The sequence below is a fragment of the Notolepis coatsorum genome, assembly GCF_963971535.1.
Source record: "Notolepis coatsorum genome assembly, chromosome: 17".
In the NCBI taxonomy this organism is placed as follows: domain Eukaryota; kingdom Metazoa; phylum Chordata; class Actinopteri; order Aulopiformes; family Paralepididae; genus Notolepis; species Notolepis coatsorum.
Window position 1 is genome coordinate 66317794 of NC_140181.1, and position 24232 is coordinate 66342025.

Genomic DNA, 24232 nt, shown 5'->3' on the forward strand with positions numbered 1-24232 from the left:
TTCATATATATTTGTATAAAATATTTCATTTAATCGTATTGGATAGTTTTTACTGTTACTAGGACATCTCAAACAAGGAAATTTTTGTTTGCATGACTGAGACCCACGTAGTAAAAATAAAAATAATATTCGGATAGATAACCTATTGTATTTTTTACACTGCCCAAACTCAGGAAACTGAAATGGATTATTAAAATCAAGCATTCACTGAACTGGGTTCATTATCATGTTAACTGTTGCGATTTTTTTTTGTTTAAAGTAAAAACCAAAACAAATCTACATACCTGAAAACTGCACCAGTCCTTGGTTCACTTTCGGTCCAATTTCAATTAATTTAAGACAGGTATTTTGTTGTTTTTGTCCAAATACGTGCGTCCTAGAGATGCACGCGTGCCATCCTTTCATCAGCAGAGTCTGTTATGCGGTTATGGTTGCTTACAAAAAGTTGCGGTGGGACCATTTCCCTCAAGGATGCTCGAGCCATAACTTTGCCTCATGGAGTTGATTCCTCACAGTTGCGCCCGAGATATCAGCCACAACATTGCTGAGCGAGAAGGGTCGCACAAACAGAAAGCCTTCACAGGGGTAGCCAGCCACGTGATTGAAACGTAGCTTTAAACCTCCTCCCATGTTGAAACCCCTTTATATGCTGCTGTCAAAACATCAATGGTGACGCTCGCCTGCGCGAGTTTACCAGCCTGGATCGACGCCATGAGAATGTTGGTATTGGCCGACAAGAATATGTTTGTAATATGAACATACGTTCCGACAGGGACGTCCTTGCATGGTCCCTTGCATTGCATTTATGTGCAGTGTGCACGAATTTACATCGCTCTGCACGGGAGCGCCCGTCACCCAGTTTGACATCCTAGTTACTGCATCAACAGTAACACTAACACAGTCATATCCTATTGTCATACTGATACAACCGTGTGTGTTTTAACCATATGTTATTGAGAGAGTAGATCTAAAATAAATCAACTTTGTTATTTGAATTAGGCCTAAATAAAACTGTAATTAACTTATAGTGACGGGGCTGTTTGTGATCATTGCAGCTTAGCCTAATGTTAAAACGCAAAACATGTTCGTTAGTATTGATGAATGATTATGTAGCCTGCCTGCCTGCCAGAGGTAACACTTTGTAACAAGGAACATTGAGCAAAGGAGAAAAGAATGAATACTTGACACGGATGAGGGCAGCTAGCTTAACAGCAATTTAGTTAAAGTTTATTCAGAGTGGTTATGCCTGGTCATGCTTGACTTGGCTTGAGGGAATACTGCAGCAATAGACAATATGAAATAGCAAACGAAAAACATAGTTGGTTAAAACATTTAACGAAGAGCATATCTATGGGTACAAGACCATTCCAATAATTACACTAAGAGATGATTTTGCACAGTTTTATTATGAAATCACACTCGGCTGTTCATATGTAGATGTGCAGAATTAAAATAAGCAATATCAGTAAAGCGAATAGGATTTACATCACACGTAAATAATGAATTAGGGAATCCAAGAAATGTGCACACATGATATGTCTATAGCAAACAATAGAGTTGCAAATACATAAGATTAAACAGGCTTGAAAACTAAGGAAAGACAAGACTCCAGATTTGACCTTATCCTCTGTGTGTGTGTGTGTGTGTGTGTATAAATTACTATACAAGAATACTCTTCATTGTGACTTAGGTTGTCTTCATGATGCCATCTTGTGAACAGCCACTGTGATGGTTCCATGTGTTCTCACTAGAATATTTCTGTAAAAAAAAAAATATATATATATATAGTTGGTTAGTGATGATCCCAAATATTCCATTTCAAAGCACATTTACATTACGCACTCCTTCATAACTTTGGTTGTCACTACCAGTGTGTGCGTACTGTGGCCATAGTACACATGAAACACGGTCACCGTTCAGCCAAAATATCTCATATTTAGTCATTAAGCCATTTCTACTAGTTGTCACATTCTAATAATGAGAATTGGTCCAGTAAACATGGGCACTTGGGCAGTATATCGATGCTATAATTTATCGGCTATCAGCGTGACTGTATTGTGTATGTGTAAGGGTGTTATTTATTTTATATTGTGATTTGTGATGCACAATGTTGTCGATCAATGTGTCAAATAGAAAATTACAGTTTGTTTGCCGTCGCACGTTCCACTACCATGCAGTTCGAAACACCCAACATCAAGTGAATTAACATGCGATTTCCCCATACCTTTCAACTGTATGAACATGTGATTTCCCCATACATTTCAACTGTATTAACATGTGATTTCCCCATACCTTTCAAATTAATTAACATCTGATTTTCCCATACCTTTCAAATTAAGTAACATGTGATTTTCCCATACCCATCAACTGTATTAACAATGTGATTTCCCCATACCTTTCAACTGAATTAACATGTGATTTCCCCCACATTTCAATATTGAAAGAATCCCATGTGATTATGCTCTTCCAACACCCAGTCCTACCTCTATATTGTTGGTGTGTTTTGAAATTGAACACCCACCACAACATTACCATCTGTAATGTTGACATCAAGTAATTTACCGGCCAGTCATTCTATATTTTTAGACTTCGTTGTGTCATAGCAGCAGCCCAAACAAATCATGCCCTCATTGCTAAATGTTAAGCCTTAACCCTTTCACTGCCGCACTACCAACACGGCGACTGTCGGTTGTGTGATAGTAAAGGATTAACCTTCTGTCGTGTGGCAGTGAAAGGGTTAAGGGGCACTTCACCTAAAAAAAATAATGCAAGATTTATTTTGCACATAATCACACACACTCTAAAAACGTTTATCTAGTTTAACAGTTATTTAGAGTAAATTAGTGATGGCTTATTTTGAAGGTATGAACCTGTACTTTAATATCATGTAAAAAAATATTATTTGAAGATTGCTCAACAAGACCCAAGTCTGTGCCTGTGGTCACTATGGCCACCAGTGATGTCATCGGGGGACATTGAATCCTTGTGTTGTGTTAATTACAGCTCAATGACACGATAAGGTAAATAGTAAATGGCTGAATTCATATAGCGCTTTCATCCAAAGCGCTTTACAATTTGTTCCTCACATTTTACCCATTCACACACCGGCAGAGGCAACCAAGCAAGGTGCCAACCTGCTCATCGGGAACAGTTAGGGGTTAAGTGTCTTGCTCAAGGACACTTCAACACACTGCCCGGGAATCGAACTGGGAACCTCCGGATTACCAGATGACTGCTCTACCTACCGAGCCACTGTTGCCCCCCATAGCAGTCCCTATAAGACAAGGTATTGCTATTTTCTTCATCTACATCATTTCATGATGCTGTAATTAATACAACATAAGGTTTCAATGTCCCCGATGACGTTACTGGTGGCATTATTCAAACTAATTTAACTGTCAAACCAAATTAATGTGCAAATCTGTTTAGAGTTTTTGGACATGTGTGAGATTATTTGCACAAGAAACCGACATTGTTCTTTGGTGAAGTGCTACTAAGTATGTTAATTTGTAAAGCCTTAACGCTGTGCATATTATGGTACATTTAGGTGAAATAAACATGAGTGTTTTTAAAGGACCAAAAAGATCTGGAAACAGCTAACCTATAGGGAATAATGAGCAAACATGTTATCAATAAATGAATAGGTATGAAAATAACAAGTCCCTAAAAATACTGTTGAAACAGAAATATATTGTATGTGAATACGGTTATGTCTAGATCTCATCGCAGTTCATTTGCTTAATTCAGGCATGGAATAACTCCAGCTATTGAGACAGGAAGATTCACACTCCACTGTGAATGAACAGGGTCTGTCCTTTGTGCAAAGATGGGTCTGTTGACAGCGACGCTCATGTTCTACTTTACTGTGGTTTATATAATGATATCAGGGAAGAACTGAACTCTTCGCACGACCTTCCACTCAAAACTCAACATTTGATTGATTCATGTTTTTTTCCCCATATAAAGCACCTGAAACTGCTGTGTTTTAATGTCGTTTTGTTTCTGCTTCTTTTCTTGTACCGGTGATACACTTTGACAGTGTAAATTATTATTATTATTAATTTATTTTTGCATGTCCATATTTGTTAGTCGTTTCTTTGTAGAGTGAGACTTTAATATACATTTCTACTCTACTCATAAGGTGATTTGATGATTAAGCGGGCTCATTCCTCTGTACATCAATATGATTTCCTGTAAAAAGAAAATTACTTGTTTCCAACATGCATGGTCATATGTTGCAGCATCCACAAGGTGGAAGCATAACCAAACAGATGAATGCATGCATTGACTCTTTATACACTAGTCTCCTTATGTCATGCATGAGAGGTTTTGATGGTAACAACCTCTTAATATGCATTCAGACGGAGTCAAGAAGGGGATGTGAGAGAAACAAGGTGGAAATATGACAAAAACAAAACAATAGCGAATGTCCGTAATTGACCGGCTGACTTGACTCTCCATTGTTGAGAGGTTGAGTGTTGTGACCAGGTTTGTCTTAACTAGACTGGAATAGTCTCGTTTCTGATAATGATATGCGACACATTATGTTTAGGCACAGAGAGACTCAAAAGGAGCTTCGATCCCCAGGCTGCTCAATGTGGACTCACTGAAACATTAACTCATCTATTCTACGGTACATTCACTGCACACAACATACATATACTCACTTTAAACATTCACCTTAAACATTCATTCACTTTAAAACAGTTTTTAAACATCACATTATATTTGATCAATTTATTCCTACAAATTTGCATTACCTAATTTTTGCATGTCGTTCTTTTGCATTTTGTACATTTTAGTTTTGTATATTGTATAGTGTTTGGTCTTTAATCTTTTACTTTCTTAGGAGGGTCATACAGAACTTGCATCAGCTGATCTAACAACCAGCTGATGGACTTGACATTATGAACAGTATAGCTGGGGGGGGGGGGGGGGGCAGGGGGTAATAGTAGGTCACCAAGGTGAGACATTGCCATAATTATGGTCCTGCTAAGGCAATGGTATGGAAACCGCTGTCATGCAATACATTTCATTTTCAGATGATACCCAGCCCGACAGTTAATCCTTCCCACACGTCACTCCTCACCCCGAGTCAGACTCCAGGCATACAGTCGGGGTGTCTGTGGGGTCTCTGGTAAGAGCAGCTGCTTGCTTGGCCAGCACTGACACTACGCCTCCATGCTCATCAGATAGGGAGCCACGGCCTGTAAATTGTAAGTAAAAAAAATGTACGTTATTTCACAGCAGAAATGATAGGGGTGGGGGAAAAAATCGATACGTAGTAGTATCGCGATACTTTGCGTAGCGATACTGTATCGATACAGGGACGCCAAGTATCGATATTTAATTATTTAAAAAAAGTTATTTATTTTTTGTATATCTTTTTTTTGTATAAGGAAGTTGCATTGTTCATTTCAATACCTGTAATAGTACAGTAGTCCACACACACGCAGTCGCACACATGTGCATTCAGTTAAGTTGGAATATGACTGTAATACAAACTAGAGATGTTCCGATACCATTTTTTCCTTCCCAATCCGATTCCGATACCTAAGCTTTGGGTATCGGCCGATACCGATACTGATCCGATACCAGTGCATACATTAAAAAAAAAATATATATATATATATATATTATATAAATTATACGTTTTTTGTTTTTTTACAGATACTGTTTTATATATACTGTTTTTTAGTAATAACTAGAAAGTAATGGTATTTATTCAACAACAGGTGTTGTATAGATTAGTATCATTAATCAATGAGTATGGGGCTGCGGCACTGCAGATATACCCTACTCCAATGATCCGCATGGACGTTAGACGGTGTTGCACTCGCTACCCAGTCTGTTAGTAGCAGAGGCTCTGGCTAGTAGTAACGTTCATGTTGTGATTTTCGATGCAAAATAAATATTCAACATTCTCTTTTGAGACTCCGCCTCAGACTCTTATCCTTTGGCACTTGGAACTTGCTGTACTTTGCTTGCAGATCTGCAGCCATTATTGCTGGATTATGAATAGCACCAACTTTAGCCACGGTACCGTTATCAAGCTAAGCTAGCTGACCTAGCTCGTCTTCCCCGCAAAGTTTTCACATCTCTAATGGAGAAATGGATTCCATCTCAGTCATTTGTGTCCAATGACCTGTGGGATAATGATCCCTTCCCCCCTCCTGCCCCCCACCCCCCTTCATGCACCATCTCCCCTCCCGGAGGCCTATATTCTTAACCCAAACGGTGCATGCTTCCGCGTTCCCGTTTTGCGCTCCGATTGGCCACTGATGTTTCTGGTCGCACCAATCGTGTGATGGCAAGTTCTTTCCCCGGTTAAGCTTAGGCACTCTTTCGAAGTTGGTTAAGGTTAGAGTTTGTCTTAGAGCATGGCGATAGAACGGTTAGGGTTAGGGTTTGCTGCTGGTCGAGGCGAAAATGGGCACGTCACGCGATAGGGCGCACATGTCACATGACCAGAAACGTCAGTGGCCAATCAGATTCGCAAAACGCATGAACTGTTTGGGTTAAGAATAGACGCCTCCCGGAGACACACCTTCAGCCCTATCCAGCCCCCAACCCTCGTTTTCCCGCCATCCTCCTAACTCACACCCCCCCCCCCCCCCCCCCAACCTCCTTGGTTGTCCTGATAGTCTGATACCACCCCACGCCCCTCATGGCCCCCTCCAATCCTGTACCAGGGCTATCTCACCCAGAATCCCTTGCTCTTATCATCCGGCTTCGACATGAGCGGTCACATTTTACGCAGCTCCCGGCTAAACCAACAAGATATTTTGCGCATTTTCTACTATCCCTCCTGTGGATTATGGACTTGTACCTGAATTCACCACTTAAACAACTCCAGATAGAAGTGGAAAGTAACGAAAGCGCAAAAAAACAGTCCCATTGTGACTTCTATTTGTTAACGGGCTCGGAGAGGAAACATCCAGCCTTTGGAACAGCGGCGATTCACGCAGCACTCGCAGTGAATCCGGATCGCAAGAAGTTAGCCCCGATAGGCAAGTTTGATAGAAAGTCAATGATTCTATTATATTTGCTCCTGTCGGGAGACATCCACCAGAACCCAGGTCCAGTCATGACACGGAGACAGGCACGACAGTTAGGACTGTTGACCCAAGAAGCGGCGGCTAGCATAGCTAGCAATACAGGACAACTGCTGCCAACACAGACAGCGGTGGCTAACGACACAATCAACGGCAACATTCCACCACTATCACCTATACAAAAGAACCCACGAGAGGCCACAGCGAGAAGGAATGAACCGGGGTTCACAATCGTGGCGCCCAGCACGCCACGGGGCTCAAACAGCGAGGCATCGCCCCATGGCCAGCGAGCTAGCCGGCGGGCTAACGCGGCTAAAAACAATGGACATAGGACCCCATCCCCCCGTCAACCAGACACCACAGAACGGAACACAGACAGTCGACACCTTGAACTCGATGACATAAACCAGATAACAAACGCAAATGGACTCCACATATTCCACCTTAACACATTAACTGCCACGGAGTTTGCCCATCTCAACCACTCTCTGCCACCACTCTAAGCCTATGGAGATGTTCACCTTCTTTGCAGGACTATAACTTTTTTTAATTGTATTGCTAAATTGACATTACTATGGCCCATTCAACATCGATTATCTATCGTTCAGGATGTAGGAACGTTATACTTTTTCATTCATAGATTCATACGAAAATACCGTCTGTTTTTATCGTTTTCGGCAGTAATTCCTAGAACGTGAGTTATAGGCATAAACACATATTAAAAATTTCAACTGTACATGATCCTAAATGTACAGATGAACGGGGGGGGGGGGGTCGTTTATAATTCCGTGATCGTCAGTAAATGCTTTATGTAGTATGGGTGATATATTGATCAGAGCAGTTTGCATTAATAATAATAAACAAACACGCTGAAAGTATCGTTACTGTCCTCTTACCGTTCGCCGATGAGACTGGAGGAAAAAGATCCCACTTATTTGACGGCGATCTACTAGATCCATTTCCGGTTTGTATAATAATAATAAACGCCCAAATCATATCGATTATTGAGTTATGGCAGCGATCCATATACACAGATGTGTGTCTAGAGTCCCGCAACAATATGTGAGTGCCGGACGCATTTCCCAGATGCACAGAGATCACCAGAGATCCATTTCCGGTTGTAACTCGCCCGATCATCCACCAGGCGGCAGTATTAAAGCGTTGCAGAGTTGTGCAGGCTCCCACTGTATCAGCCGAGGCTGGGTGAGGGAATTTTGAATACCATGGCGAAAAAATAAAATATGATATCAATAACGTTGTACGCCATGGTTTGGCAGAATTAGCATGACCTTGAAACACGTTGTACGACGTTATTGGCGCCTAATGTGTTAACACAAACAGCCTGAGACCCAAACTGGCTGAAATCAGACAATTGTTTATAAACGGTAAGGCAAACATATTGTGCTTCACAGAAACTAAACTAGATGCATCTGTACAGGATCCAGAGATAGAAATAAAAAACGATTCAATAGTCAAGAAGGATAGGAATCAGTATGGAGGTGGTGTCTGTGTGTATATTCATAAAGATACCAAATTAATCAACCGTACTGACCTGAACCATGATGAAATTGAAACTGTTTGGGTTGAAATCTTGTTCGAAAGGGCAAAATCCAATCCATACTAGTAGGCACAATCTATAGACCGCCAGATCAGAGTGGCTTCTATGATACACTTGATGGGTGTTTAGTTGGGGTGGAAGGTGTAGAAAAGGTTCTTATCAGGGACTGGAACACGGATATGCTACGTAAAGAAGCACCCGTCTTCAAGGCCTTCAGTAGGTTTTCTGATCTGCACGGTTTCAGCCAGCTAACCAATCACCCAACCGACAAGAGTATGTGATTCAACACAAACTACCATTGATCTCATTCTGACCTCTGACAAGTCCATGATCTCCAACAAAGGGGTCACAAAACAGTCACATCTAGGGACCTCAAAACCTACTCTAGAGAGGCCTTTAACCAAGAACTGGAGAGCATGGACTGGTCAGATAAGCTCAATGGTACACTAGTTGAAGAAACATGGCTTGGATTCAAAACCAAATTCACAACAATACTTAACAACAGGGCAGCTAAGTTGCGCAGTGGGCAAGGCGGTCACCACTAACGCAGGAGATGCTGGGTTCGAGCCCAGCTCTCTGCGTTGCTTCCGGCTTGGCTGGTCGTTCATACTAATACAATTGGCAGTATTAGGGTGGGAAAGCCGGTGGGTGGGGATCGGACGTTGTGGACAGCAACTCCTACAGGTCGGTTGGTGCGCCTGTACAGCAGAATCAGGAAGTATGGGGGGCAGCGTGAGCCTCCCACGCGTTACTCCTCGCCACTGAGAGATCGCGCTGTACAGGTGAAAAGATGCGACGGCTGCCTCCTCGTGTACCGGAGGGGACACGTGATGCAAGGCTTCGTCCACATTGCAGCCGACCAGTGGGAGGCATGGTCTAGCAACGTTCGAGACAGGGGAGGAAAGAATTGGATAATCCGAAATTGGGATGGGAGAAAAATAGAAAATGGGGAGAAAAAAGTAGATAAAAAAAAAAAACAATACATGGCCCCCCTACATTACATTACATTTTACATTTAGTCATTTAGCTGACGCTTTTATCCAAAGCGGCTTACAAGTTCTGTACGACAAGTCATCAGGAAGGGTACAACTCTATCAGCTGAGTAACAATGTTCATCAAAGTGTTGCATGCTACAGTGTAGGTTAGTTTATTAGGACAAGTGCATGACAGTAAGGTTAGTTAGGGTTTGATTTTTTTTTAAGAACCACCAGGGTAAAAAATCACGCTGAGCCATGGACGCACACTGAAATACTGACCGCTATGAAAACCAGAGACAACATGCTCTGAACTTCATAAAAGTCAGACAAAGCTTACCAAAAGCTCAAACAGTGAACTCCAAGCCCACGTGGATGAACTAAAATTTCAAAGAAGAAATGACATAAACACCATGGTCAAAACCGCAAAAAGAAATGTCATCAATGACAGAACTGAGGAAAACAAAAACAAACCCTGCGTACTTTGGAAATTACTCAACAACCAACTGCAGCAAAAAACTAAAAACCAGAATTACAAACATAATCATAAAGACAGAAAACACTCATCACAGACAAGCTGGATGTGGCCAAATACCTAAACATATTCTTTACAAACATAGCCACAACACTGGTTGATAAACTACCCTCCCACTCAGGGCATTTTGGGGTAGAACACATAGCCTACTACAAAAACCTAGGGGTACGCAAAGACGACTTCAAACTTGAAATGGTAACAACAGATGAGGTACTCAAAAAACTGAGTGCCCTCCAACATAACAAGGCCACTGGCCATAACAACATCCCCTCCAAATTCCTCAGAGACTCAGCAGCCGCCATCACCCCAGTCACCACACACATAATAAACCTCCCCATAAAACAGGGACACGTCCCCAAGGACTTCAAAATTGCAAGAGTGACCCCCCTGCACAAAAAGGGCAGCAAATTAGACCCAGGCAATTACTGCCCTTTTTCTATCCTTACCTCCATCTCGAAAGTCTTGGACATTTATTTTATACGAACAGGTCGAAAAGTACCTTGTGGAAAAGAAATCGAATCTTCTAATTCCATGGCTTCAGAACATCCCACTCCACTGACACATGCCTTCTCTATTTAAACGACCAAATCAAACAAGAGGTGGACGCAGGCAAATACTGCGGCATGGTCATGCTGGACCTACAAAAGGCCTTCGACACAGTCAATCACTCCATTCTGATAGACTATCAAAACCAATTGCTTTTAGCTTGTCAATCAGTGAGCTGGATGCAATCCTACCTGGAGGCCGGGGAGAGAACAGATGGTGGAGGTAAACAGTACCATACCCCCCCCCCCCCTCCCAGTGAGCTGTGGTGTTCCACAAGGAAGCATACTAGGACCGCTACTGTTCCTAATTTATGCAAATGTAATGTCGTCAGCTTGTGACTGCAACTTGTTCCTGTTCGCGGACGACTCAGCCCTGCTGGTCTCTGACAAGAACAAGTTACAGGTTGAAAAAACCCTCAGCTCGGAACTAGGCAAAATCTGCACCTGGCTCGCTGACAACAAACTATCATTACACCTGGGTAAAACAGAGTCCATTCTCTTCGGTTCAAATAACGAACTCAGCAAGACCGACGGCTTCTCAGTTACAGTGGGTGACAATATTGTCACAAGGAAAGATGAAATTACATACCTAGGTTCCATCCTAGAGTATGAGAAATCTTTCCTGTGACAAAATGGCATCCAATGTAATAAAAAAAGTCAACCAACGAACTAGATTCTTGTACCGGATCTCCTCTCTGGTAAACAAGAATACCCTGAAGACTCTGGCAGGAGCACTCATTCAAGGGTACTACGACTATGCTTGCACCTCATGGTACCAAAGCACCTCAAAGACGCTAAAAACAAGATTACAAACATCCCAAAACAAACTGGTCAGACTACTGGGGGGGGGGACCCTTGCGAACCCGGGGAGAACATGCAAACTCCACACAGAAAGGCCCTGGGTACCTGGTAGGGGTGGACGGTATAAACGGTATAAATTTGCGCTACGGTATGGATTTTGACTATACCTTCATACCTTGTGACCGGTAGACTAGAGCAGCGAGCAGCTAGTCACAGCAGTAGCAATGACGTTAACGTTACTTGATGATTCACTTGACGTTTGCAGTGGTTGTTGCATAGTGTTTAATTGTACTGAGTTTTTCTCCACTTGCTCACGGACCTTGCCATATAGTTTGGGCATTTCAATTTGGCTAAGGAGGCTGAGAGGAGACTTGCTTTAGCGCAGCAACGGGCTAACATTAGTCGCTAAGCTAACGTTCTAACGTGACTCCACGGTACCAGTTTCATTAGTGAGGAAAGGGGGGGGGGGGTTATATTGACGAGGCTTGACAACAGAGGTTCAAAGATAACTTCACATTTATTGGCTATTCGTTTCTTTATATCGCTTTATCCATCGGGCTGCTTTCGTTTCCAACTCTGTTGACAATGACATCCTGGTGTGACATCAACTACGGCAACTTAGGACGCTCAAACCACAAACTCAAACCTATTACATCACGCTCTCTCTCTACGCTGTCAAACACGTACACTAAAGTTAAATTATGTTGGAGTTTTATTGTGTTTGAGTTGTTTGAGGGAAAGAAACCTCCTGTCCTGCAGTAGTTTTTATTTTCACTTTGTGCCGCTTGATTTGATTGTATTTCATGAAAAAAGTGTTTTTTAGAGATGGAAGTAACTTGAGAAAAGGTTTAGCATTTTTATATTGCAGTTTTGCAAAATAAAAATCTTAAAATACCTCTGTACTATGTGAAATATGTCCTAGTAATACAAGAGTACAGTAATAGCTGCCCTTCAGAAGCATTTATATAGACGTTTTAAGATAAATGAATATACCGTGATATATACAGTTACAGTCTATGCTTCAAATTATACCATGATATAAATTTTAGACCATACCGTCCAGCCCTAGTACCTGGCATCGCGGAAACATGGTGCCCAAGCGGGAATCGAACCCTGGACCTTCTTGCTGTGAGGCGACAGTGTTAACCACTACACCACCGTGCCGCTTAGAGTAGACGACAGAGTGGGAGCGCTCTAAGCTGGTTTGCCTCTTACTTGAGGGAGAGAACTTTCTCGGTGGCTGTGGGTCCTTTTAAATCTGACCCCACCCCCCTCTCATGTGGGGTACCACAGGGATCGGTGCTAGGACCACTCCTTTTTGCCATGTACATGCTTCCCCTAGGCCTCCTCATCAATAAATTCACCGGCTTTAAATACCACTGCTACGCAGACGACATAAACTACTCTGCTCTTTTAAGCCCGACAATTTGGAGAAACTCAGCCTTCTCCAGGAGTGCCTGCTCGGCATTGAGAGCTGGATGGGGAGTAACTTCCTCCAGTTAAATGCAAACAAAACGGAGGTGCTGATCGTAGCAGCTGAAAAGACTGCAGCTAGAGTGGCCACTCACTTGGGGTCCCTTAAAGACAGGGGTTCGAGCTGGAGCATATGTGTGTAGGGTTTTAGATAACGGGTATTAGGGGTATATCCTGTATAAGACATTGGTATAATTGGTAATTTCGTTGGATATACACTGTATACTGTAAAGTATTATTATATACTTTTTTTTGCTTTCCGTTTCTGTGCTTGCATGTCATTTTAGCCATCTTAATTGTTAGTTTCATTATGCATTGTGTGTTGAGTACTGACTTTTAATAATTTTGTTTTGCAATAATGAAAAAAAAGAAAAAAGAAAAAGGACAACATACGTCCCCACCTGAGAAACCTGGGTGTTGTCTTCGACCAGGCCATGAACCTAGACAAACATGTCAAAACACTCACGCACCTGCTTCTTTCACCTCAGAAACATTGCAAAACTACGCACCATCATATCTCACTCTGAACTAGAACTGTCCGTGCATGCTTTTATTTCCTCTAGGCTTGACTACTGCAACTCACTTTTCACCTGTCTCAGCAAATCATCCACAGACAAACTACAAATGGTCCAAAATGCTGCAGCCAGGCTACTCACAAGGTCAAATAATTCATGTCGCATCACTCCCATTCTGGTATCCCTGCACTGGCTCCCGGTACACTATAGAATTTACTTCAAAGTCCTCACTTTCACTTTCAGAGCACTCCACGGTCAGGCCCCTATCTACATCACTGAACTCATCCATCCCTACACCAACACCCGCTCACTCAGATCTGCAGATCAGCACCTCCTGGTGGTCCCCAGGTCCAGGCTGAAAACAAGGGGTGATCGAGCCTTCGAGGTGACAGCACCAAGGCTCTGGAACGCTCTCCCCCTGGACCTGCGAACTGCCCCCTCTGAAAACTCTTTTAAAAAACAACTAAAAACACATTTGTTCAGACAGGCCTTTGGTCATACATAGGCACTTTTTCTTTTTCTTGTCCTCACTGTTCCTATAGTTTTGTTTTAATTAGTGACTCATGATTTTATCCAAATTCTTTTATTCTACTTTTTCTATCTGGTTTCACTGTTTTTTTAACTACTGTCTGTTGTCATTTATTTCTGATTTTGTTTTATTGTGTTTTTTATATTAAGCTGTAGTGTAAATCACCCTGTGCATTCGTGCTGTGAAGGGTGCTATATAAATAAAAGTCATTCATTCACGACAGAGTACAGCAACTTGCAATGGGCCTGGTCTACAAGATACACTACACCACTCAGGTACCCATGTACATGTCGAAATACTTCCCAAAGGTCAGTGAATACCATGCCCACACAACACCAGCGGGAGTTCCACAAATCATGTGCAACCCAGATTCAGCACAAACAAGGGACTAAACACGTTTCGCAATTATGCCACAACAATAAGTTAACTTCTTGACTAGATCTGGCTCCAGTGCCTCCCTGCGTCGATCTGTGAGCGACCCAGTAGTAGAAGGTACAGGACCAGTGATGTCAGTCACATTCATGGATCATTCATAATTATAAATGATGGAAAATTGCCTGTACAAAATGAAGTGTCTGGGCCAGATGAACGGCATATGAATGATTTATGGGGAATGCCAATTACGTAATCACAATATGGTAACGATTAATTGATTGAAAACTTTATTAACAGATTGCAGAATGGGTACAATACAGTACAGCTCAATACACACAATTGTTAAGGGGATGCAGACCAGAGAAAGACTTTCGTCTTGTTTACATCAGGGCCCCCCGTCTCCCGAGGGAGTTAACGGCGATCATCCTGGTCGGAGTGTTCCACCGCAAGCCAGTAACAACGTCGCGCTCTCCAGACTCCACGACGAGGTAAATAGAATACAAGCGGCGAACGTTAACGCCGCCATTTTAGTGCTGGGTGATTTCAATAGCGCCAATCTGAGAAAGGTATTACCTGACTTCTATCAGCATGTGACTTGCAACACCAGAGGCGGTAACATCCTAGATCACTGTTACACGCAATTTTTGTATTTTATTTTTTTATTATTTTATTATTTTATTATTATTTTTTAAACAAACATATAAACAAACATGACAACACACGATAAGATATACAAGCATTAATTGTCAGGGCACATCCAATGAGATCACCTTTTAGTTAGTTGTTTTATATAAGATATACCCATAATACCTGTTATCTAAAAAAAAAACCTACACACATATGCTCAGCTCGAACCCCCCCCTCCCGGACCCCACCTTGAGAAGTACCTCCACTATCCCTCGCACCTAACCAGACACTACCATTATAAGCTAGCTTTTATTCTCTCCACCACTTCTAACCACATTGACATTTTGGATTCATTGAGACCCAGAATTCTTGCTGTAGATATTTCATGGTAAATTACATCGAGATATGTAAGAAACCAAACTTTACGGCACATTTTTTCCGGTTGAAACCAGCGTGATGCGATCAGCTTTTTGGCTACTGTGATACCCGATAAAACCAATCTCTTTAGCTGTGGATTCACTGCAAACTCAAAAACATCATTCAACAGCAATACCGAGGGGTGTACAGGTATATTCCAAGATACGAGTTTTGATATTTGTTGGGTCACATCTTTCCAGAATGCCTTAACTGGTGAGCAGTCCCAATACATGTGCATAAATGTCCCTTCGTCCCCATTTGTACATTGGGTGCATTTGGAATCTTGTTTGAGCCCCATTCGGCACAGTCTTATAGGAGTCAAGTATGTCCTGTGAATATAGTTAAGATTGATTTGTTGATGATCCGGGTTCCTTGATGTAAGTCGGACATTTGCCCAGGCTCCTTGCCAATCAAAGTCATTTTCCAGGTCTGGTATATCCCTCCTCCAGACAGAGTCAAGTTGGAGGGTTTCATACGAGGACGTTAGTAATTGATGATAAAATTCTGAAACAAAACCTCTTGAACGTTGTTACACGCAATTTAAAGGTGGCTACAAGGCTCATTCTGATAGTGGCTTTGGTAAATCAGATCACGCGTCCATTTTTCTTTCACCAAAGTACAAACAAGAGAATCAAAAGTACTCCTGTAGTCTCGCGAGAGGTGCAGAAATGGGATTTGACGTCAGAGGAGACGCTCCAGTCTGCGTTTGACTGCACAGACTGGAATGTGTTCCGCGACACAGATAACATTCATGTCTACACGGAGACAGTGCTGGACTATGTTTGTACTTTGGTGGAAGAAACAATCCCCACTACCAAAATGAGAGTTTACCCAAATCAAAAACCCTGGGTAGACAAATCCGTCCGTGAAGCTCTGAGAGAGCGCACCAAAGCATACAACGACGGCCTAGTGGCAGGCAACATGAATGACCACAAGGTGGCGCGATACAACGTAAGGAGGACAGTGTCAGAGGCCAAACGGCGCTACAGGGATAAAATTGAACTCCAGTTTGAACAAGCTGACTCTAGAGCTATGTGGCAGGGGCTCAAAACGATGACAGACTACAAAGGCGCCTCCCTCAAACTGAACAGTGACATCTCCTTAGCAAATGACCTCAATACCTTCTATGCGAGGTTTGATGCTGGTAATAACAACACCAGCTCACAAGCCACGGCAATGGGGGGGGGGGGGGGGGGGTCGGCTGCTGATGGAGGCGCAGTGTTCAGGGTAACAGAGCATGAGGTGAGGCGGACCTTTAAAAAAGTGAATATCAGGAAGGCAGCAGGTCCGGACGGCATCCCCGGCCGCGTCCTAAAAGTCTGTGCCGACCAACTGGCCCCAGTATTCACTGACATATTTAACCTGTCCTTAGAACAGGCTGTCATCCCCACCTGCCTGAAGAAGTCCACTATTATCCCTGTACCCAAAAAATCCAAGCCTGCTTGCCTCAACGACTACCGCCCTGTAGCTCTCACCTCCATAGCCATGAAGTGCTTTGAGAAGCTAGTAAAGGGCTACATCTGCTCCTCCCTCCCCATCAACATGGACCCCCTGCAATTTGCATACCGCCCCAACAGGTCCACGGAGGACGCCATAGCCCATGTGCTGCACACAGCAGCATCACACCTGGACAAGAGGCAGGGGAACTATGTGAGAATGCTATTCATCGACTACAGCTCGGCATTCAATACCATAGTCCCCTCCATACTCATAGCCAAGCTCAGGGACCTGGGCTTGAACTATGACCTCTGCCAGTGGGTCTTGGACTTCCTGACTGGCAGACCCCAGGTGGTGAGAGCAGGCAACTGCACCTCCTCATCCATCACCCTCAACATAGGGGCCCCCCAGGGCTGTGTTCTGAGTCCCCTCCTCTACTCCCTGTACACACACGACTGTGTGGCTCAGCGGAGTAGCAATACAATCATCAAATTTGCTGACGACACAGTGGTGGTGGGCCTGATCTCTGCCAACGACGAGAGGGCCTACCTGGAAGAGGTCAAGGTCCTGGCGGGATGGTGCCAGGAAAACAGCCTCTCCCTGAACGTCAGCAAAACAAAGGAGATGATTGTGGACTTCAGGAGGTCGGGGGTCAAGGACTACAGCCCCCTCAGCATCGACGGGGCACCGGTTGAGAGAGTCAACAGCTTTAAGTACCTCGGAGCCTACATATCCGAGGACTTGACATGGACCACACACATTGACAGTGTTGTGAAGAAGGCACGACAACGCCTCTACTTCCTCAGGCGCCTAAGGAAGTTCCAAGTCAGTCAGAAGATCCTTAAGAACTTCTACTCATGTACAATAGAGAGCATCTTGACCGGCAACATCACCTCCTGGTTTGGGAATAGCACTGCACAAGACCGAAGCAGACTACAAAGAGTGACACGTTCAGCCGAACGCACAATTGGAGGGGGGCTCCCCACCCTCCAGAACATTTACAACAAGCGTTGCAAGGGCAAGGCTAAGAGAATCATTAAAGACTCCAGTCACCCGAACAACTGCCTCTTTGAACTGCTGCGGTCAGGCAAGCGATACCGGAGTCTCAAGGCGAGCACAGAAAGACTCAGAAGAAGCTTCTATCCCCAGGCCATCAGGCTGCTAAACGAACAATGAACACTACACAACAACAACCACCAAACGCACATAGCACACACATCCACACGCACACACTCACTTTAAACAAACACACTGTAGCACCCACTCCACACACTTTATAGCACACACCCACTTTAAACAAACACACTGTAGCACCCACTCCCCACACTTTATATTTATTGATGAAGGATTGCACTACAACTCGTACACCTTACTGTAAATTGTACCTAAATTGTACCTCATCCCATTTCTGCTTTGCACTATATAGTACTGTACACTAGTACACTGCATAGTATTGTATATTATATGGTAACTCAGAACATTGTACATATGTCTATACCGAACACTGTGACCTCATTTTCTTCTTCTAAATTACATGCTATACTATGTTATTTGATACTATCTTGTCTAGCACAGTCTCTGGAGCGTAACAGTAAGAAGCATTTTGTATGAAAGTATTCTGTACTTCTGTATGACAACTATTAAAGAAACTTGAAACTTAAATTCATCATAACATATATGACATACACGACATACAGAATTACAGATAGACAGTACTGCTACATATACATTTATGACATACCAGATTTACTAATACAGTACTGTTTGTGATACAAAAAGAGTCTAAAAAAGAGAGTATAGTATATACATTAGATGTATAAACTGTACATTGAAACTGTACAACTGTACAAGCAAAACTGTACATTGGAATATCGACAACCTTACTTGGTGCCAAGAAGAGGGTCTCATGTATTATTGGGTTAGGACATTTACTGTACATTTACAGGGGCCAGTTTCGAATTGCAGTCTCCCGTAGGTGCTCTGAGAGTGGTTTTGAAAGTGGGTAGTGATTCACATTCCTTAACAGCTTTGGGTAGAGCGTTCCACATTGATGTGGCATAATTGCAAAACGTGTTTAGTCCCTTGTTTGAGCCGAATCTGGGTTTAACATGATTTGTGGAGCTCCTTCTGGTGTTGTGGTATTCACTGACCTTTGGGAAGTATTTTGACATGTACATGGGTACCTTAGTCGTGTAGTGTATCTTGTAGACCAGGCCCATTGCAAGTTGCTGTACTCTGTGACATCTACTCTAAGCCATCCTAGGTTGTCAAAGTGGGCAGGGGTGAGGTGGGTTTTAAGAGTAAGGTCAAGTAGTAGTCTGACCAGTTTGTTTTGTGATGTTTGTAATCTTGTTTTTACTTTTGAGGTGCTTTGGTACCATGAGGTGCAAGCATAGTCGTAGTACCCTTGAATGAGTGCTCCTGTTCGAGTCTTCATGGTATTCTTGTTTACCAGAGGAGATCCGGTACAAGAATCGAGTTCGTTGGTTGACTTTTTTTATTACAATGGATGCCATTTTGTCACAGGAAAGATTTGCCTCTAGGATGGAACCTAGGTATGTAAATGTCATCTTTCCTTGTGACAATATTGTCACCCACTGTAACTGAGAAGCCGTCGGTCTTGCTGAGTTTGTTATTTGATCCGAAAACGTATCGTAGATCAGTTTCGATTTCAGTCTAAATTGTCAGTCATGGTTATTGGTTATCTATCTTTTACTCAAACGAATGGATGTGTTAACTTACAGCCCAAGTTGTGTCCTTGTTGATCCGTGCAGAGCACACCCACAATTGCTGGATTCTTCATGCTGCCAAAAAAAAGAAACAAAGATAAGGCGAGACGTGTCTTTAACGTGAAAAAAATAAAAGAAGAACACATTTATATCAGTCAGGCAACCACTTACGTATCATCAAGGTGCTGTTCAAGTGTCGCCTCCATAATTAACGACCGTAAATTATTGTAAACGGCTACTTTTTCAATGTGTTCTGAGTTATTTACCTACTTCCTTCTCTACAGGCAGCCAGGCAGCTGATTGTCACGTGAACGATGGGTACGCCCGTGGACCAAAAAGCACGAAACGCTATTTGTTATTTAACCCGAGGTAAATCGGTTTGAAAAATATGAAAAATATAGAAAATGTTATGAAAAGACGGAGACGTATCCAGGACACGATCATCCATCCTAAATGGACCCACCCTACTTTTAATCACAGTAAGGTTTATTTTGAATGTGCATATTATGAAATAGGCCGACTATTAAAAAATGCAAATCAGTTTTTATTTAATTTTCTTTTTCGCAAGTGGACAGTAATGCAATAAATACATTAGTATTATTTCACATAAACAGGCAGAACATTTCCATACATAACATACCACATTATACAAAAATACAAACTATTTATTCACATGGTTAAAACATTTTTGTCATATTTTGCTACTGAATACCCAGTCACTTGGGGTGTGGATTCTGTGATTGATTGATTGAAAAGTTTATTAACAGATTGCAGAATGGGTACAGTACAGTACAGCTCAATACATACAATTGTTAAGGGGATGCAGACCAGAGAAAGACTTTCGTCTTGTTTACATCAGGGTCCCCCATTTTCAATTCATCATATGACACACACGACACAGATAGACATTACTGCTACATCTATACATTTATGACATACCAGATTTGCAAATACAGTACTGTTTGTGATACTAAAAAAAATCCAGAAAAAGAGTGTATATACATTTGACATAGAAACTGTACATTGGAGGAGGTTGGGTAAGTGGGGTGGGGTTGGGTGGGGTTGTACATTGGAGGTGTGTGTGGGGGGGGGGGGGGGGCACTGTACATTGGAATACTGACAAGGCCATACTTGGTCTTTACTGTACAACTGGGTTAGGACATTTGTAGGGGCCAGTTTCGAATTGCAGTCTCCCGTAGGTGTTCTTTGAGAGTGTTTTTGAAAGTGGGTAGTGATTCACATTCCTTTACAGCTTTGGGTAGGGCGTTCCACATTGATGTGGCATAATTGCGAAACGTGTTTAGTCCCTTGTTTGAGCCGAATCTGGGTTTTACATGATTTGTGGAGCTCCCTCTGGTGTTGTGATCGTGGTATTCACTGACCTTTGGGAAGTATTTTGACATGTACATGGGTACCTTGGTCGTGTAGTGTATCGTGTAGACCAGGCCCATTGCAAGTTGCTGTACTCTGTCGTCTACTCTAAGCCATCCTAGGTTGGCAAAGTGGGCAGGGGTGAGGTGGGTTCTAGGAGTCAGGTCAAGCAGTAGTCTGACTAGTTTGTTTTGAGATGTTTGTAATTTGGTTTTTAGTGCCTTTGAGGTGCTTTGGTACCATGAGGTGCAAGCATAGTCGTAGTACCCTTGAATGAGTGCTCCTGCCAGAGTCTTCAGGGTATTCTTGTTTACCAGAGAGGAGATCCGGTACAAGAATCGAGTTTGTTGGTTGACCTTTTTTATTACATTGGATGCCATTTTGTCACAGGAAAGATTAGCCTCTAGGATGGAACCCAGGTAGGTAATTTCATCTTTCCTTGTGACAATATTGTCACCCACTGTAACTGAGAAGCCGTCGGTTGCAGGGCATAGCTGATGTGTGGTTGTATTGTTGCTTGAGTGACCTTATTGTATATTATGCTATTAGCCTTGGTGATGTTTGTGCAACGTACGTAGCCTAGTAGTCCATTGCCTTGCATTCATGACATCTTGTATTGCTTATTGAATCTGTGGAAGAATTCAGTGTAACACTGAAGCACTATAGGTCGGGAGAAGCCCCCAATTGCCACCTGGTATTTCACACGCTGCTTTTACCCCACTCCATCTCCCTTCCAACCTAACCTCCATCCCCACCTCACCCTGCTGGCTTCAGATGGTTCTCAAACAATACTACTTGTATTTATATCTATATGATGGTAATAATAACTATAATATCTCTGATATGGATAGTACAGTATATCAGTATACATTGATCATTGGGTGTGTGTGTGTGTGTGTGCGCGCGTGTGCGTGTGTGTGTGTGTGTGTCAATGCTTAAAGGTGTCTGAATATGAGTGTATTAAACATGTATGTATGTGTTTTTATGTACATTTGTAAGTACAATATTCAAGTTTAGTGGATTTATGCAATATGTTTATTATTAATGTCTAGGAAGTGTAGCAGCCTGAAAATATTGTCTATTATTCAGAACTGCTGACTTGTGTTTTATATCCCCTTTGTACACAAAGACATCATTGATATTACCACAAGCAATGATATGAGTTTCTCTTCCTTCTATCGGCTGGAGTATGGACCATACACAGTATCGCTGGACCATATTCAACATCCTTCCCTGTGTGACTAGTAGGCGGGACCAGCAGGGGGCGGTGTCTGGCAGAGAGTGTCGGAGAGAGATGGGACGTGATATATGGAGGCGGAAGACGGAAGGAGACTCTCTTCGGCAGTGAACTTGAACACGAACAGTCGCAATGGACGGGGGCTCGGGAGAGCCCTGTTGCAGAAGTTATGTTGGAGGGCCCCGTGGGATAGCGACGGGTGATAGGAAGTACTTGCTAGTTGACGCGATATCCTAGAAGTACCAGCGATAGTGTGTGAGCAAACAGTGCAGAGCCAAGCACTAACAGTCGGGTTATAGTAGTTACTGTGTGCGGTATAAGTAACGTGCGGCTAACAACATATCAAAGTCCTTAGTAGTCGGGTTATAGTAGTTACAGTGTGACGGTATAGAGTGCGAGCCCCGAGACGCGCGTGGACCTACAACCGGTCTGCTCCGGCTGCCTTCAATCAGTCTGCTCCGGCTGCCTGCAATCAGTCTGCCCCGGTTACCTGCGACCAGATCTGCACCCGGCTGCCTGCAGCCTACAGGAGTTCGTCCCGTCCAGCAGGGGTCGTCATCACTCAGCACACGCTCTCAGCCGGCGCTGCCTCTCTGCCCCAGCTCCGCCTGCTAGTATCCTCACCGAGAGCGTTCGACGCCATCTTGCTTTCTGGACAACAGTGGCGCGGCGAGGCGGCCATTTCGGATGAGTACAAATGGGCATTGATGCTCCCGAGCTATTATACAGTATACAGTGTGGTGCAGCCTGCGGGCGAAATTAACGTTGCTACTACCGTTCAATAGGGGAACCCCAAACAATATATGCCGGCATTAAGATAGGACTTTTACTGGTATTTTGTGGGCCCACCTTTTTGCTTTCTGTTTATTTCCTTTGAGTGTGATACCGTGTTGGTGTAATAATATTTTCCCATTCAGTGAACCCTTCTATTCCTTCCCTATGTCCTCCCTTCTTTCCCCATATTACGGAGTACTAGAACAGTATATGTAAACCCTTAGGGAAGGTATTGATACTGTGTCTAGCCCAGACGTGGGCAGCACTTAGTCTGGGTACAGCGAGAGCACTTGGTGCCTAGGGCGTAATTACATAATTACCAGACTGTAACTATCGTGTAACGATGACCATGGTGCAATAATTACCAGACTGTAACTATTGTGTAATGATAACCATGGTGCAATAATCACCAGACCGTAACTATTGTGTAACGAGAACAATGGTGCAATAATAATCACACTGAATGGGAGCACGTGTGTGTGTCTTTTACTGAGCCTAATCTTAACCCTTTTGATGCGGGTAACATATATACTATTAACACCTTCCTATTTAATCTTCCCTTTCCTACCGTAAGGTTTCTGGTGTTAATGAGGGAGGGTACATAACTGCTTGCGGGGGGAACCAAGTTATTTATTTACAATCCAGTCACTAGGTGTGGGAGGGTGCTAAGGGGACAATTGGGGAGAGTGAGGGCGTGTTGGGGAGTACTGCTGACTGCCCTGGAAGAGAGAGGAAGACCAGAGTACCGGACTAGGTTTGTAAATCCTGGGCCCCATCCACTCCCACTGCCAGCCTCCAGTTGACGCTCCTGACCCCAAAGACGGAGGTGCAGCTAGCCAGAGTTCTACTGTGTCTCGCTACCTAGTGACCGTGCACCACAGTTCCCACGAAGCAGGGATAATCCACCCTGCTACAGAAGGAAGGGAAATAGGAATGAAATACCATGTCATGTCATAATGTTAAGGAACCAGTGCTTGTATTGTAATTGCATCATATTGTCGGATTGGATTGGATTGGATTGGATTGGATTGGATTCAATTTATTGTCATTGTACAAGTACACATACAACTAAATGCAGTTGGCATCCAACCAGAGTGCATTAAAGTAGCAGTAACGTGCACAGATATAGATAAGTAAGTAAGTAAGTAAGTAAGTAAGTAAGTAAGTAAGTAAGTAAGTAAGTAAGTAAGTAAGTAAGTAAGTAAGTAAGTAAGTAAGTAAGTAAGTAAGTAAGTAAGTAAGTAAGTAAGTAAGTAAGTATAAAGCACCTTTCATACATG

The 24232-nt window shown here is 43.0% G+C and overlaps 1 protein-coding gene across 1 annotated transcript; it reads right to left on the reverse strand.

Annotated features, from left to right (window-relative positions):
• Nucleotides 1–1200: 1200 nt before the first annotated feature.
• On the reverse strand, nucleotides 1201–19877 carry lamtor5 (late endosomal/lysosomal adaptor, MAPK and MTOR activator 5). Its single transcript, XM_084334232.1, has 4 exons — nucleotides 19742–19877; nucleotides 19584–19645; nucleotides 5090–5207; nucleotides 1201–1758 (listed from the first exon to the last, which is right to left on the reverse strand). The coding sequence occupies exons 1-4, from the start codon at nucleotides 19774–19776 to the stop codon at nucleotides 1698–1700; spliced, it is 276 nt and encodes a 91-aa protein (XP_084190358.1). The 5' UTR covers nucleotides 19777–19877; the 3' UTR covers nucleotides 1201–1697.
• Nucleotides 19878–24232: the final 4355 nt, after the last annotated feature.

What these genes read in the sequence shown, in the direction of transcription:
- lamtor5 (XM_084334232.1), bottom strand. Translation starts at nt 19,776, where the DNA reads ATGGAGGCGACACTTGAACAGCACCTTGATGATAC. An exon ending in GAACAGCACCTTGATGATAC is followed by an intron (nt 19,646 to 19,741) that starts GTAAGTGGTTGC and finishes TTTTTTTGGCAG; the next exon opens with CATGAAGAATCCAGCAATTG. An exon ending in TGCCTGGAGTCTGACTCGGG is followed by an intron (nt 1,759 to 5,089) that starts GTGAGGAGTGAC and finishes TTTTTTTTACAG; the next exon opens with AAATATTCTAGTGAGAACAC.